This window comes from Amblyraja radiata, chromosome 34 (assembly GCF_010909765.2).
Source record: "Amblyraja radiata isolate CabotCenter1 chromosome 34, sAmbRad1.1.pri, whole genome shotgun sequence".
Taxonomy (NCBI): domain Eukaryota; kingdom Metazoa; phylum Chordata; class Chondrichthyes; order Rajiformes; family Rajidae; genus Amblyraja; species Amblyraja radiata.
Genome location: NC_045989.1, coordinates 19,218,143 through 19,235,439, shown reverse-complemented (window position 1 = coordinate 19,235,439; position 17,297 = coordinate 19,218,143). Strand labels below are relative to the sequence as shown.

Below are 17,297 nucleotides of genomic sequence, written 5' to 3'. Positions count from 1 at the left end.
ATTGTTCTCGGGTTCGTTGAGGCAGCGGCTCTACCTGCTGCGCCACTGTGCTGCCCCGTGCAGTCTGGTTGCAGCAGACCCTATGAATATCTCCTGAATTATCCACTTTGCATCATCAGAGATTACATAATATTGATACAACACACCTCGGACCCACTAATTATACCCCCGTGCGTATCTCTAAAGCACCCTGGAATGCTAGAAACGTAAATAAAACAAATATTAAATGTAAATTAAACATGCTTACACTGGACACATGACTTCCACTGGGACCCTGCTGAGAAGCCAGAGCTAGTGTTAAAACGTACTCTAAAGATGTACAGGTTTGTAGGTTAATTGGCTTGGTATGAGTGTAAATTGTCCCTAGTGTGTGTAGGATAGCGTTAATGTGCAGGGATCGCTGGTCGGTGCGGACTCGGTGGGCCGAAGGGCCTGTTTTTGCACTGTATCTCTAAACTAAAAAAAATAATAAAAATGAAAGCAACATAAGCTAAGAATTGCACAAATCTGAGTTTAGAGATACAGTGCAGAAACAGGCCCTTCAGCCCACCAGGTCTGTGCCGACCAGCGATTCCCCATACACTAGCACTATCCTGCACACTAAGGACAATTTACAGTCTTTACTGAAGCCAATTAACCTGAACGTCTCTGGAGTGTGGGAGGAAACCGGAGCACCCGGGGAAAACCCACGCGGTCACTTGGAGAACGTACAAACTCCGTACAGACAGCACCCGTAGTCAGGAGCGAACCCCACTCTACCGCTGGGCCACCACTTTTAAAATGTGAAATTTGTTTGGACAGATATATAGATAGGAAGGATGTAGGGGGATATGGGACAAGCCCAATATGGCAACTTGGACAGCACGGACAAGATGGGCCAAAGGGCCCTTTTCCATGCTCTACAGCTCTCTGATTCTAACAGGATCGAACCCAGGGCTCTGGCGCTGTAAAGGCAGCAACTCGACCGCTGAACCAGCGGGCTCACCGGCAACAACTACCGATAGAACCAAATAACTCTTTCGGGGAGGAGGGACAGGTCTGGATAGAGTGCGGCACTCGCAGCGCCATCTGTGGTTGCCCAGGGAATTTCAAGTGCGCTCCCGTAATTTGGTCCGGATTAAAGGAGGTGCCGGACTATCAGTTGGGAAACCTAAAACCTCTCATCTTTTCCCGTGCACTGAGATTTAACAGCTGTTAATGTGCCGACTCCACCTGGATAGTTGACTTGTTAAAATTCAACCTCCTATTTCATGGAGGTTTAATTAAAGTCAACCATTATTTTTGTACAGCTGACCCGTCACCACCCCCTCCTGAGACCGTGTGTACTCTGCTCAATACTCTGTGGTTCAGCATGAATGGATCAGAGAGTTTCTAATTCCAGCGAAACATGTTGGCCTGCAGACTTTCAGTTTTCGCTGGAACGATGAAACCTCAGTCGGCAAACGGGTCGCTTTTAGTGCCTAAGCTCAAAAAGTTTGGAAACGCAGGAACAAAAAGTGTTGTCTGAAAAGTGACACAGCATGCCCTCAGCGTTTATTTTCCAGCTTAATTTCTGGACTTTTTTGTTAACCAACAGAAATTAGCATTTTAATAGACTTAAAGTGAACTTGCAGCAGCATTCTGTGCAATGGGATAGTGTGCCCAATTCATTCATCATCCTGTCCTCGGGCACAACAGGTTCCGTGATGATTCCCAGCCACACAAAGATCATCCCACTATGAACAGCACAGCTGGCTCCAGCTATTTATTTCTTCCACGCCACTGGTCGTATTGTCCGCTCCGAGTAACTAAAGTTAACATCCAAATCGTGAAGTGCCTTTGTCTGGTGGCCTTGGCTTGTGTTGAGCAAGCTGAACACGCACACCTGCACCCCCCATCTTCTCACCAAACACTCTCCACCTCAACCTGCCATCTGTTTGCTTTGGTCAAATGCTGACACGGAGGTGACCGAGGGTAAATAAATGTGAGATGTTTCCATTTTCAATAAAGTTATCGATTTCCTGCTGTAATTGAATAATCCGCCAATTTTATTTAATGAATTCATCTTCGTAAGTTCTAGGAGCAGACTTGGGCCATTCGGCCCATCGGGTCTACTCTGCCATTCAGTCGTGGCAGATCTATCTTTCCAGCTCAACCCCATTCTCCTGCCTTCTCCCCATCACCCCTGACACCTGTACTAATCAAGAATCAGGAATTTCTCGTTTAACTTTTGAACATTTTGAAAGCATTGACTCTATAAAAGAAAATTTAATCTTGCATCTCAAAAGCAGTGCAAATAAATGCAAAGGCAGGTTCCACTCCTCCACAGTGCTGGACTGTGTGCATGAGTTGTGGTTAGGGCAGTGGATTGTGTAAAGGGAGTGGAACAGTGTGGGGGAGAAGGGGAGAATGGGGCGGAATGGGGTAGGAAGGACCTGCAGATGATGCAGGTCTAAACTGAAGGTAGGCACAAAAAGCTTGAGTAACTCAGCGGGACAGGCAGCATCTCTGGAGAGAAGGAATAGGTGACGTTTTGGGTTGATACCAGTCTGCAGAAGGGTCTCAACCCGAAACGTCACCCACTCCTTCTCTCCAGAGATGCTGCCTGTCCCGTTGAGTTACTCCAGCTCTTTGTGTCTATATATGGTGTGTAATTGGCGGGGTGTTACCGGGGAGTCGAGAAGCTGGTGTCAGGAAGCCGGGCATTGGAGGGACAGGGGAACTGAACACAAATCCGGGAAAGGGCTCGACGGTTACAAGCAAAGTCTCCGAATCTTCAGAGTAAAGAACTGAGGAAGGAGATGCAGGAATCTTGGTCAGCATGTTTTCAGTTCGATGGATCTGAGAAAACAATCTTTTGTTTGCACGATCTGAAAAAAAACTGGATTTGGACTTTTAAAGCTCTAAATCTTTTTTGTTAATAATTGACAGCAGGATTGGGCATTGACAAAGGATGTCATGTCATCCTGTAAACCACTGGGAGGGGCACTGATGCACCCTGTTTGGCCAGCCAGAAGTGTCTGTTTGCGTGCATGTGTGTGTGTGTCTGTGGTGTGTGGGTGTGTGTGTGTCTCTCTGTGTATGTGTGTTTGTGTCGGTGTATGTGTCTTTGTCTGTGTCAGTCTGTGTGTGTGTGTGTCTGTGTATGTGTATCTGTGTATATGTGTTTGTCTGTGTGCGCACACATTTTAACAGCTTATCCCAGTGTAGGTTTAGATTATGCAATGAGCCGCTGCTAAAACCAGATTCCCTTCCCTTCCCTGAAGGAATTTGAGGATCCATTTGTTGTTTTTCATGACACTGCCATTCTGCATGGTGCCAGATATCAGAGGGTTGTTTGTAATCTGTCCTGGTGATAGTATTTGAGTTCCACGCCCAGTACCATCCACACTAGGTTGCTGCGGTAAGTTTCAAGTGCTAGCCACTGGCCCTCTAGATAAATCTATATTTCATACACATTTCTTATGTTGCTGGGACCCGAGGGTCCTGAGCTATAGGGAGAGGTTTGGGCAGGCTAGGACTTTATTCCTCGAAGCACAGGAGGCTGAGGGGTAATATGGTGTGAAAAAATAAGGGGAAATAATAGGGTAAATACACGGAATTTTACCCAGAGTAGGGGAATCAAAAACCAAAGGACATGGCTTAAGGTGAGAGCAGAAAGATTTACCAGGAACTTGAGTGGGAATTTTTTTCACTCAGAGAGTGGTAGGTCTATGTGTAAATGTGAAATCTTAGTTTATTGCATTGTACTTTTGTTGTTGTACAGTACTATTGGTATAGTTACTGTTATATAACGAACTGCGTTTTATTGTATAAGATTTTTGTGAGTCAGACCCGCTCCACGCTGATTTTGGTTCCCACCAGCGATAGTTGTATTAGGGACTTATTTTGCGTAGCACCGAAAGTCCCGGAGATTGCACGTTGAGTTTCCTGCTACTGTGATTAAAGAAACATAAAGAACACAAATGTAGCCCAATGATCATTCACTCCAGTCACTGGGCTGAGTAATTAAAAGGCAAAAACATACGGTTAGGTCTGGAACGAGTTGCCAGGGAGGTCGTTGAGGCCGGTACGACAACAGCATCTAAAAGTCACTTGGTTAGGAACGTGGATAGGAAAGGTTTAGAGAGATATGGGCCAAAGGTAAACAAATTAGATTAACTTAGATGGGGCATCTTGGTCTGCATGGACGATATGGGCTGAAGAGCCTGTTTTCCATGCCGTATTATTCTGATCCCATATCAATTAATTCTGTTTTTAGTTTAGTTTAGGAAGTGCAGTGCAGAAACAGACCCAGCCGAGTCCGCTCCGACCAGCAATCCCCGCACACTAACACTATCCGACACACACCAGGGACAATCTACAATTTTACCAAGCCAATTAGACGACAGGCCTGAATGTTTTCGGAGTGCGGGAGGGAATCGGAGCTCCTGGAGAAAACCCTCGCAGGTCACGGGGAGAACGTGCAAACTCCGTGCAGACGGCACCCGTGGTCAGGATCGAACCCGGGTCTCTGGTGCTGTAAGGCGGCAACTTTGCCGCTGTGCCGCCCATTTGCGTGTGTGTGTGTGAAATAAATAAATAATGAGATACAGACGACAGTCAGAAATCCAAATCATCAAAGCTCCCGTGAAACTCGCTAGAATTTAGAAGATTGAGGGGGGATCTTATAGAAACTTACAAAATTCTGGGGAAGTCCAGAACAAGGGGTCACAGTTTAAGGATAAAGGGGAAATCTTTTAGGACCGAGATGAGAAAAACATTTTTTTACACAGAGAGTGGTGAATCTCTGGAATTCTCTGCCACAGAAGGTAGTTGAGGCCAGTTCATTGGCTATATTTAAGAGGGAGTTAGATGTGGCTAAAGGGATCAGGGGGTATGGAGAGAAGGCAGGTACAGGATACTGAGTTGGATGATCAGCCATGATCATATTGAATGGCGGTGCAGGCTCGAAGGGCCGAATGGCCTACTCCTGCACCTATTTTCTATGTTTCTATGAAATACATTGTACCTTTGGTCTCGAATGGATTTAACTGAATCAGTGGACTGGGCGGCACTTCCCTGCAACTAACTGGTAACATTGCTGAACGGTGCACAAAATACTTCAGTAAATCAGCATGGTGAATTTGCCCTACTAATGCGATTTGTTAAAGCGTGCCCACCTAATCTGAAACACAGTGAGCCCTGAGATGTCAAGATAGTTTGATTGATTAAGTCACTTAAATTGTACCCCAGCCTTAAGACTGCAAGATTTTACGATAATTGCTGTTTTGAAAAAGATCTTCATTTCATGTTCTGGCTGTGATTCTATAAACTTTAGTTCCAGGTTAGGATTGAGCTCTGTCGTTCTGTGGTGGTTTTGAACAAGTACATACTGGGTGAAGGGATTATGTGCCAAGCTTGTCTGTAAACCCTTTCTGAAGGCAACTCCCTTATGTGCGTGCATTCAGTGCAAAGGCTGAATTATCAGACATTATCCATCCAGACACAGAGAAACCTCAATCACATTAATCTTCAAAGCTTAAAATTCTATTCAGGACCTCACTTGTTGAGAGTATAGCCTAGAAACAAAATCATTAAAATGTTAGTGCAGCATAACTTCAAGTCACAGAGCAGAAGGAACAGTGGCCCTGGCGTTTAATCACATACTGTAACACTGCTGAATATCATTATTCAACACTAAATGTTCTGAAACAGGTTTATTTGGTTTTCCTTCTGGGCTACACTGTTGCAACAGGTAATAAGATGGTCGAAAAAGTTATTGCAACTGAAATCTTCCTAAATTAGGATTTTCAGGCCAGTTTTATTTAAAATATAAATGTTCACCACGTTATCACATTTTATAAGAAGTGTTTCGTCCCAAAATGTTTCCTATTTCCTTCGCTCCATAGATGCTGCTGCACCCGCTGAGTATCTCCAGCACTTTTGTGTACCTTATATTTATAAGACGGAGCCGAATTTGGCCCATCAAGTCTGCTATTTCCAGATGGAACAGAAATATTGTCGGGTGGCACAGTGGCGCAGCGGTAGAGTTGCTGCCTTACAGCGCCAGAGAAGCGGGTTCGATCCTGACTACGGGTGCTTGTCAGTACGAAGTTGGTATGTTCTTCCCATGACCGCGTGGGTTTTCTCTGGATGGTCCAGTTTCCTCCCACACTCCTAAGACGTACACATTTGTAGGTTAATTGGCTCGGTTTAAATGCAAATTGTCCCTCGTGTGTGTGTGTAGGATAGTGTTAATGTGTGGGGATCGCTGGTCGACGCGGACCTGGTGGGCCGAATTCCGCGCTGTATCTCTAAACTAACTTAAGTTGAACTACAACACATCTCGTCGTTGTGGGAGATGGATACAGTTATTCAGCAGGGTAAATACTAAGGACATTTAGCCTGTCTAAAGAGCTTTTGGCTTCAATCTACCCGAGCTGGTTTTATTTCTTTCCCTGCACCACTTTTTATGTTCTGTATCGCACCCTAAAACTGAGCTGGAGTTATAGATCAGGGACAATAACTGGGTAAGTTTGTTGATTAGGTTTGGATCAGCATTTTACCCCATGCTCGTGCAAAAGCAAATGGAATTTGTTGACAATGTAATACCAAATGGTGCCATGGTCAAGCCACTCGAGTGTAAACTCAGTTTTACATTTTACGTTCAGTGTCTTCTTCTTCGAGTCCGTTGCAATCTCAGATGTCGTTCTGCCAGTATCTGGCGCAGGTCACAGCTGGTCGGGTCGGTTCAGCCAGGTCCTGGGGGCTGCACTGGGGGGCGTGGTCACACTCCAGTAGGTGGGACATTGTCTGTACTGCTCCACAGCTGCATGTGTCTTCTGCCTGGTAGTTCCATGCTTTCATAAGTGCTTTGCACCTCCCCTGCTCCACTCGTAATCTGTTGAGGGTCTTCCAGGTTGGCCATGGGAGGTCGTGCCCGCTGGCGAGGCATTCAGTCGGAGTGATTCCTCTCTCCATCCAGTCGTGGGCTCGTGTGTTGAGCTGGTTCCATTCATCTTTCCAGATGTTGGTCCTTGCTGTTTCTTTGGTTGTCTGGAGAGGTGGGACTGTCTGCAAGAAACTGGCTCTGGATTTCAGTCGGGGTGGAGGTGCTGTGTGTCCGTGCAGGGGGTGCCTGGTATCGATCTCCTGTGCTCTCCGCTCGTCTTGGGCGACGATGGATCGTCTGATATGGGGGGGGGGGGGCAATACCAGCTAGGGCGTAGAGGCACGGGAATCTATACAGATGGGTGAAATGTTAGTCTTGAGGTGAATTTGTACATCTTTCACCATTCAAACAGCTTGCTGTAAATGGACCACACTCTCTGTTTAATCTGGCTGTTATAGGTTTTGGTGGAATGGCACGCTTGAGCACGGTGGCGCAGCGATAGAGTACCGGGTTCGATCCTGACAACGGGCGCTGTCTGTACAGAGTTTGCACGTTCTCCCTGTGACCGCCATGTGGGATTTCCCCAAGTGCTCCAGTTTCGTCCTGCGTTCCAAAGACGTACAGATTTGAAAGTGACTTGGCTTCTGCATATTGTTCCCCGGTGTGTAGGATAGAGCCATGATCGGCGTGGGCCAAAGGGCCTGTTTCCATGCTGTATCTCTAATCTAAACCAAAAAGCTGATGAGTGAAACCAATGAGTTGAGGCGGCCCTGACGGTTTGAATATTCATCGTGACTTGCTTGCATTTTAATTCCAACTTCATAATCAAACTTCAAGTTTACTAAATTAAATAGTACTACACATGAAAGTGTGGCAATGAGAGTGGCAGCCAGAGTGGCAGTCTTCAGGGAACGGGGATTCCCCTCCGCCACCATAGATGAGGCTCACACCAGGGTCTCATCCATACCCCGTAACACTGCTCTCTCTCCCCATCCCCGCACACGCAACAAGGGCAGAGTCCCTCTGGTCCTCACCTTTCACCCCACCAGCCGGCAAATACAACACATAATCCTCCGCCATTTCCGCCACCTCCAACGTGACCCCACCACTCGCCACATCTTCCCATCTCCCCCCATGTCTGCCTTCCGCAAAGACCGCTCCCTCCGCAACTCCCTCGTCAATTCTTCCCTTCCCTCCCGCACCACCCCCTCCCCGGGCACTTTCCGTTGCAACCGCAAGAAATGCAACACCTGTCCCTTCACCTCCCCCCTCGACTCCATTCAAGGTCCCAAGCAGTCGTTCCAGGTGCGACAAAGGTTCACCTGTATCTCCTCCAACCTCATCTACTGCATCCGCTGCTCTAGATGTCAGCTGATTTACATCGGTGAGACCAAGCGTAGGTTGGGCGATCGTTTCGCCGAACACCTCCGCTCAGTCTGCAATAACCTACCTGACCTCCCGGTGGCTCAGCACTTCAACTCCCCCTCCCATTCCCAATCCGACCTCTCTGTCCTGGGTCTCCTCCATTGCCAGAGTGAGCAACAGCGGAAATTGGAGGAACAGCACCTCATATTCCGTCTGGGGACCTTGCGTCCTTATGGCATTAACATTGAATTCTCCCAATTTGGCTAGCCCTTGCTGTCTCCTCCCCTTCCTTAACCTTCTAGCTGTCTCCTCCCACCCTCCCATCCGCCCGCCCTTGGGCTCCTCCTCCTCCTCCCCTTTTCCTTCTTTCTTTCCCCCCCCCCCCCACCCCCATCAGTCTGAAGAAGGGTTTCGGCCCGAAACGTCGCCTATTTCCTTCGCTCCATAGATGCTGCTGCACCTGCTGAGTTTCCCCAGCAATTTTGTGTACCTTCGATATTCCAGCATCTGCAGTTCCCTTTTGAACACCAATTAGCCAGGTTTGTTAGGCTGGAGATGCATTGGTTTTTCCTCGTTATTCTCTACAACTCATTGTAATCACAGCACATTGTAAAAATGATCACCCTTACGGGACAGTCTCAAAAAATGTTAAGAGCCATCTCCAAACCACTTATTAATAATACATATATTTTGATATTACGCAGGTAATTTGATTCGATAAGCAGTGTCTACTTGGGGTCTACGTGACTGAGGAAGCAATGCAATTAGTTTCCAGTTTGTTGTTGCCTGGTGTGTGTGTGTGTGCATGTGCGCGTGTGTGTGTGCGCATGTGTGTGCACGTGTACGTGTGTGTACGTGCGTGTGTGTGCGCGTGTGTGCGTGTATATGTGTGTGCGTGTACGTGTTTGTGGGTGCGTGTACGTGTGTGTGCGTGTGTGTACATGTGTGTGCGTGTGCGTGTGCGTGTTTGTGTGCGCGCAGGATAAACTGATGACGAGAAGCACCCAGAAATAAAGTATCCATAACCTTGAAAGTTTTGAAGGTTAAGGAAAGCTGTTGTAATTACCTCTGTGTGTTTGCATCAATTAACATCACTAGGCTTTCAAGAGCTTTATCAGCGATGGCCAGACCCAGGAGCTCCGAGTGCTGTGTTACTGATCATTGCCCTTTCTTCTCGTTTCAAATTCTGGAATAGAAGCGAGCCCCGAGGCACCCTTTCATTATTATTATTGTTATTGTTATTATTATTATTAACATGTTCTGTTTTCAACATGTTGCTAATGGAACAGATTTTGTTTCGACATTGATCAAAAATGGGAAGATTAGCCCGTTACACGCTTGGATGATCTTTTGAAAGGTGATCTCCAAACTGTGTTTTGTTTTTCCTTTTCAATTGTTGTTGCCAAGCGTACGATGAGCGACAATGTCCTTGCAGTCACTGAAGGCCTTTACTAGCACAGACCAGAGCAGAATCTGTGGAATAGAAATCAGGGTTTAAAGAAGCCAGACTCTAGAAAGTGGAATCTTGCTGGAATCTTGAGCAAAACACAGCCTGAGAGGGGTCCCAACCCAAAACATCGTCTGTCCATTCCCTCCACAGATGATGCCTGACCAGCTGACTTCCTCCAGACTTTGTGTCGTGTTTAGGTAGTTCCAGTTTAGTTTAGAGATACAGTGTGGAAACAGGCCCTTCGGCCCACCAAGTCCGTGTCAACCAGCGATCCCCGCACTTTAACACTAGCCTGCACATACTAAGGACAACTTACACTTATACCAAGTATACAAACCCAAGCCAATTAACCTACAAACCTGTACGTCTTTGGAGTGTGGGAGGAAACCGAAGATCTCGGAGAGAAAATCCACACAGTCATGGGGAGAACGTACAGGCCAGCACCCGTAGTCGGGATCGAACCCGGGTCTCTGGCACTGCAAGCGCTGTAAAGCAGCAACACTGCCACTGTGTCTCCCTAACAAAGAACATAATTATCAAATGGCACATGTTGAAATTGTCTAAACCAGACACCTGGCACGAAACCTAGATCATCCCACTGACAACAAATTAACATTTACAATTACAGTAGAGGTGTACATGATCATCAAGATTGGGTGCAGAATGTTCAATGAAAAAGTATACTTTCACAGGCAGTAGTGAAACTTGATGCCATCCACCATCAAGCTCTTGCAACACCTTGTACAACCCTAACCATTACCCACAAAGGACTTTGACTACCACGATTGCACAAGGTACTTTGGATTTGACACTGACATGGTCATTTACTTGGAATAACTGATAGTTTATTGTATTTTCAGTTGTTGCATTTAATCTACTTGTAAATCTCGGTGAGTAAGAATTTCATTGCTCAGGTTCATTTCAGTACATTGTTCATTGAAAAGTGGTGTTGCAGGTAGATACGGGTACAAGGTGGTGTTTTGCTGCATGCTGGTCGTCATCAGTAAGTGAATCTGTAGAGGGTTCTTGAGCCAAAACGTCACCTATTCCTTTTCTCTAGAAATACTGCCGGACTCGCTGAGTTACTCCAGCATTTTGTCTCGATAGAAGTTGGTATGTTATGTTGCAGTTGTACAAGGCATTCGTGAGGCTGCACTTAGAACATTGTGTACAATTCTGCTCACCCAGCGAAAGGAAATATGTCATTAAACTGGAAAGATGGCAGAGAAGATTTATGAAGATGTTGTCAGCACTTAGGATTGCCAACTTTCTCACTCCCAAATAAGAGACAATAGATCAAAATAAGGGACAAATTCCCGACGGCAATTCGTTGACCGACTCGGCCGTGGCTGGGTGAATGGTGAGTTGGCCCGGGTGCTGGACTGCACACAAAGCCCAGCCGGCAGGGCCAGCTGAGGAGTTTTGGCCCGGGCGCCGGACATTGCGCGCGACATCGCTCGCAAAATCCGGCACCCCATCCAACTCATGAACCGATGATCAGCCATGGTGTCGGGGGTAAGCGAAGGTCCGAAGTTCAGACAGCTAGCCGGTTAGTTTATGCGGAAGATAGATACAAAAGTAACTCAGCAGGTCAGGCAGCATCTCTTGGGAAAAAGTAAAAGGTGACGTTTTGGGTTGGAACCTTTTTTTCAGACTGAAAGATAGAGGTGGGAGGGAGGGAAACTCGAGACGAGAAAAGGCAAGAACAACTCAGTCGACAAGTATATGGATAGTAAATGTTTTGAGGGGCATGAACGAAACTCGGGCAAATAGGACTAGTTTGGCTGGGGCAACTTGACCAGCACGGGCAGGTTGGGCTGAACGGCCTGTTTCCATGATCTATGATTCTGTATGACAAGTATACTACTCTTGATTATTTTCTACAGAGAACTATTGTAAAGAGATATAAAAATTTGGTAATAAAAATGCAATGAGACAATGTTCTACATCTGTGTATCATTTTCTTTGAGACACTATTGTTGACATTCTGTTTAAACCAATTGGAGTCAATTTTCCTGCATCATTGTGGTGGTTTATAGTTGGGATGTCACTGCCCAATGATATCAGTCAGTGGAAATGGAGCATCTCCCTGCTGGTGTAATCAGTGACAACTAGCAGGAGGGGCAGTGCACATCAGTACAGTCTAAAGAAGGGTCCCGACCCGAAACGTCGTCTGCCAATGGAGCTCTGGGCTTGAATCCTTTGGAGTTTAGAGGGATGAGGGGGTATCTTATTGAAACATATAAGATTATTAAGGGTTTGGACACGCTAGAGGCAGGAAACATGTTCCTGATGTTGGGGGAGTCCAGAACCAGGGGCCACATTTTAAGAATAAGGGGTAAGCCATTTAGAACGGAGATGAGGAAATACCTTTTCACACAGAGAGTTGTGAGCCTGTGGAATTCTCTGCCTCAGAGGGCGGTGGAGGCTGGTTCTCTGGATGCTTTCAAGAGAGAGTTAGATAGAGCTCTTAAAGATAGCGTAGTCAGGGGATATGGGAGAAGGCAGGAACTGCCTTGATCACATTGAATGGCAGTGCTGGCTCGAAGGGCCGAATGGCCTACTCTGTCTATTGTCCACTGGTGCTGCCTGACCCGCTGAGTTCCACCAGCATATGGTTGTTGCTCGAGCAGTACAGATACAGTTGCTCCATGTTTTGTTTCTCACTGGGACGGTAGAGGCAGCTTTAGAGTTGATGGCAGACACAAAATGCAGGAGTAACTCAGCAGGTCAGGCAGCACCTCTGGAGAAAATGGATAGGTGACGTTTCGGGCCGAGACCCAACGTCAGACAGAGTCAGGAGAGTTGGAAACTAGAGGTGGGAAAAGGCATAGACCCAGCACCAATAACCAATGGGACGGAGACAGGGGAAATGCAGACTAATTAGAGGAATTACGTGAAATTAAAGAAATCAGTATTCATATAACTGGGTTGCAAGCTGCCAAAGCAAATATGAATATTAATTTCTCTAATTTCAAATAATTATTGCATTCCTTTTCTCTCTCCGTCCCTCCGCCACCGAGGTCATCCTGCTAGTTTCACTGTTCGTATCCCTTCGTTATCACCTCTTCCACAGCCAACAATGCACCATTGTGGGCTCCACCTTTTCTTGGTCATCGGTGCCAGCTCTGTACCTTTTATTACCTCTAGTTTCGCTCTCCCCTGACTCTCAGTCTGAAGGAGGGCCTCAACCCGAAACCTCACCTATTCCTCTTCTCCAGAGATGCTGCCTGGCCACGCTGAATTACTCCAGCATTTTGTGTCCACGTTCAGTGTAAACCAGCATCAACAGTTCCTTCCTACACACTTAGAGTTGACGATGATGTGCAAAATACTGCCCCTAACGTGTTGGGGGACAATGACGTTACCCTGGTGCAAGGAGCGCAATAAAAGATGAACTCAGTCACACGGAAAACATGTTTGGGACAAAGTTGACTCCATTGTGGGTTTAGGGCAATGATAAACCGTGTCCAGTGGACAACATTATCTAATCTGTTGCAAATCTGGAATGAATGATTCTTCTATGTTTACAAGTGTTGGCTGGTTAACTCCAGATGTGCCACAGAGGTTTGGGTCTGGCAGCAATTATACTTGAGGCAGGGGCGTGGGGGAATTGTTCACTGTTGTAATGTAGATTTTGCAGGATGCAGATGTGCTTCCTCGTGCGGTTTAGTTTCTGAATTGATACAAATACAAAGCACTTTAAATTTGGGAGAATTAAGCTATTAAAAATATTTATCGATTGAAGCAAATTTCTCTCCTGTTAAGACGTGTCCAAAGATTAGGAATTTGCACAAAGCAAGCAGTGCGGTTCTTCGGCGCGAGGTGCGTTTGTTTTGGCACCAGGCAAGGTTAAGTGGAAGGTGACTGCTGCACACAGTGTTCGCAGCAGTAGAGTTGCTGCCTTACAGCGCCAAAGATCCAAGTTCGCTCCTGACCTCGGGTGCTGTCTGTACGGAGTTTGCACGTTCTCTCTGTGACTGTGTGGGTTTTCCCCGGGTGCTCCGGTTTCCTCCCACACTCCAAAGACGTACAAGTTTGTAGGTTAATTGGCTTTTGTAGATTGCAAATTGTCCCTAGTGTGTAGGGTTGTGCTAGCCTACGGGGTGATCGTTGGTCGGCGTGGACTCAGTGGGCCAGAGGGCCTATTCCTTGCTGAATCGCTAAATTCTTTAAAAAAAACACTGGTAAATAGCAAAGGCACTGCTTGCATTTTATAGAACTTGTCCCAGCATGACATTCCAGTGTTCTCCAGAGCCAATTAAATGCTTGAAATCTACTTGCCGTTGTTGCGTTTAGTTTAGGTTCGTTTAGAGATACAGCACGGAAACAGGCCCTTCAGCCCGCTGAGTCTGCGCCGACCAGCGATCCCTGCACATTAACACTAGCCTACACACACACTAGGTCCAATTTACACATACGCTAAGCCAATTAACTTACATACCTGTACGTCTTTGGAGTGTGGGAGGAGACCGAAGATCTCGGACAAAGCCCATGCGGTCACGGGGAGAACCCGGGTCTCGGCACTGCAAGTGCTGTAAGGCAGCAACTCTACCGCTGCACCACCGTGCCGCCCTAACGTTAAGAAGTATTGCAGACACTCTGTAGGGTCTATAACTAACCCAAGTTAAATCATCACAAGCAAAAGGTTGGGACATGGTACAAAACCCCAATGGGCATATTTTGGACTTCATAATCGCATGGGATCAAGTGGCTGCTTCATCAAATATCTCTCCCTCAGCCCTCGGGCTCCTCCTCCTCCTTCTTCCTTTCTTCTCACCGCCCCCCATCCCCCATCAGTCTGAAGAAGGGTTTCGGCCCGAAACGTTGCCTATTTCCTTCGCTCCATAGATGCTGCTGCACCCGCTGAGTTTCTCCAGCATTTTTGTGCATCATCAAATATCATTCCAGCTGTTTCTCAAATAATATAGATCATAGATCACTACAAAGACAGACCCTTCAGCCCATAAAGAGAGGACTGAACTTTCTGATGCCTTTCCCCACAGTGGAAATTGTTTATTCTGTTGTGGGGGGACGTTTGTGTTGAATTATACAATATGTTGTGTCATTTTTCTTAATTTTAATTTTTCTATGGATGTACGGAAGCTTAATTATTATTTTTCGATGTAAAGCACTCTTTAATTTCTTATTTTGATTGCTTTTATTGCGTGGCTATTATTTTTACTCATGTTTTATGTCTTTTAATTTATTGTTGTATTTCATATGTAATTTTTGCGCCTCATGTGAGCTGTTATGTTGTCTGTTTATGATGTCTTGTTTATTCTTCTGTACAGCACTTTGGTCAACATTGGTTGTTTTAAAGTGCTTAACAAATAAAGTTGGATTGGATTGGGTAAAGTCCCTGCCGAACATGATGCCGAGTTGAACTAATCTTCTCACCCTGCATATAATCCATATCCCTCCATTCCTTGCCTATCCATGAGCATGTCTACAAGTCTCTTCGATGCCACCATTTGTATCTGTTTCCACCACCACCCCTGGCAGTGTGTTCCGGGTACCCACCACCCAATTTAGAGCTAATCCCTTGCCTCTTTGACATTAACATCCTGAAAGAAGGGGTTCTGACTCTCAAAATTTAAAAGTACAAAATTGTGAGTTGTGTGCAGGACTATTACTGACCTCCTCGGTGACTTGTAGAGGGAGTGGGGGAAGTCGGTGAGCTCGCCACCGTGTTGATATTCTTTCACTGATCATTTCCGCTGTTATCGGGCAACTGAACCGTCCTCTCACCAACTAGGGAGCGGTCCTGACCTCCCATCTATCTCAGTGGATACCTTTGAACTGTCTTTAATCTGACTTTACTAGACTTTATCTTGCACTAAATGTTGCAACCGTCATCCTTTATTCTGTACCTGTACACAGTGGATGGCTCGATTGTAAACATGTATAGACACAAAATGCTGGAGTAACAGGCTGCATCTCTGGAGAGAAGGAATGGGTGATTAGTCTTTTTGTTGACTGGACGCATGCCACAAACAAGCCTCAGTACACATGGCAATAAAAACTTAAACTCAAATTAACTGATAAAGCAAATCAATTTTTCTTGTTTATTCTGCAGGTAGTTTCCATTTTGCGTAGGAATTCTCTTGTGACAAGCGTAAAGATGTCCGTGAATGGTTGCTGCTTCGTGGTGGCCGCCATCCTACTGACGCTACATCCGGCAGCAGCCGTCAGCTTCCCTGAAGATGACAAGCCCGTCAACACCATCGAGTTCCACTGTAAGTCTGCAGTTTCTTGCATTGGCATTCATCCCTTCCGCATGAGTGCAGCCAACTTGCATTAGAGTTAGCTGCAAGAGGTAGAGTTGCTGCCTTACAGCGCCAGAAACCCGGGTTCGATCCTGACTAGAAACATAGAAGACTTAGGAAAAATAGGTGCAGGAGTAGGCCATTCAGCCCTTCGAGCCAGCACCGCCATTCAATATGATCGTGGCTGATTATCAGTTGCTGCTTTTCCCCCCCCATATCCCTTGATTCCTTATAGCCCTAAAAGCATGTTAAACTACCTAAAATTAACTGATAACTACTGGTGCTTGTCTGTACGGAGTTTGTACTTTCACCCTGTGACCTGCGTGGGTTTTCGCTGGGATCTCCAGTTTCCTCCCACATTCCAAAGACATTCAGATTTGTAGGTTCATTGGCTTGTTACAATTTTAAATTGTCCCTAGCGTGCATCGGATTTTGTTAGTGGGCAGGCATCGCTGTTCGGCGCGGACTTGGTGGGCTGTAGGGCCAGTTTCCACACAGTATCTCTAAACTAAACTAAAATTGGCTTGGTGTAATTTTAAATTGTCCCTAGTGTGTGCAGGATAGTGCTAATGTGCGGAGATCACTAGCGGACTCGGTGGGCCGAAGGGCCTGTGCCCGCACTGTAACTCTAAACCTAAAGAAACAAACACAAAGGTTTTTTAAAAAATCAGTAGTATAGTCGCATCCTGATAAGACAAACTATTCAATCAGGCAGCAAAGCAAAAGTTGGCCTCATCCTCAGGGCAGTGGAATAATAACAGCACAAATTGGAAGGAGACGGGGTTAAGAATCCCTGAAGCCTAATGTGTTTTATAAAAGAAAATTAAATTGCGTGCTGACTCTTAATCAATGGAACTTGTCTTTAATAATTAAAAGTTTTGTCTTAAAAGCAAATTGTGCCCATTCATTGGGATGCACTTGCATTAGCTGAGTTATTCTGTTGCAGAGACCACCTGTAGCTTTTCTGAGAATCATTGCTTGCGGTTATATGTGTTGGGTTTGCCAGCTATGGAGCCGCTGTTACAGTTCGACCTCCTTGCTCCAATAAACTTCAGGAAGTCCCGGCATTCCCTCTATCTCTATCTCTCCCCCACCGAAGTGGCACTAGCTTCTCGTCTACAAACCTACACCCTACAAACAGCTAACAATGGCCTGTTTCCTTCATTATCGTTACTTTTTTGCATATCCATCATTCATTGTTCTTTATCTCTCTACATCAACGTCTATATCTCTCGTATCCCGTCCATCCCTAATGAGAGATTGAAGAAGGGTCTCGACCCAAAACGTCACCCATTCCTTCTCTCCAGAGATGCTGCCTGTCCCGCTGAGTTACTCCAGCATTTTGTGAGGTTGTCCCCCC

The 17,297-nt window shown here is 46.1% G+C and overlaps 1 protein-coding gene across 7 annotated transcripts in view; it reads left to right on the top strand.

Moving 5' to 3' along the window:
• Nucleotides 1-17,297, top strand: part of sema6d (semaphorin 6D) — a 239,009-nt gene that overhangs the window by 186,789 nt on the left and 34,923 nt on the right. For 6 of the 7 annotated variants that reach the window (XM_033050281.1, XM_033050284.1, XM_033050282.1 and 3 more), the window contains one exon: nucleotides 15,748-15,907. In XM_033050281.1, the coding sequence (XP_032906172.1) occupies nucleotides 15,793-15,907 (115 nt within the window). In that variant the 5' untranslated portion in view covers nucleotides 15,748-15,792. Of the gene's footprint in view, nucleotides 1-15,745; nucleotides 15,908-17,297 lie in introns of all 7 variants that reach the window. The other variant, XM_033050280.1, reaches the window with a different exon arrangement.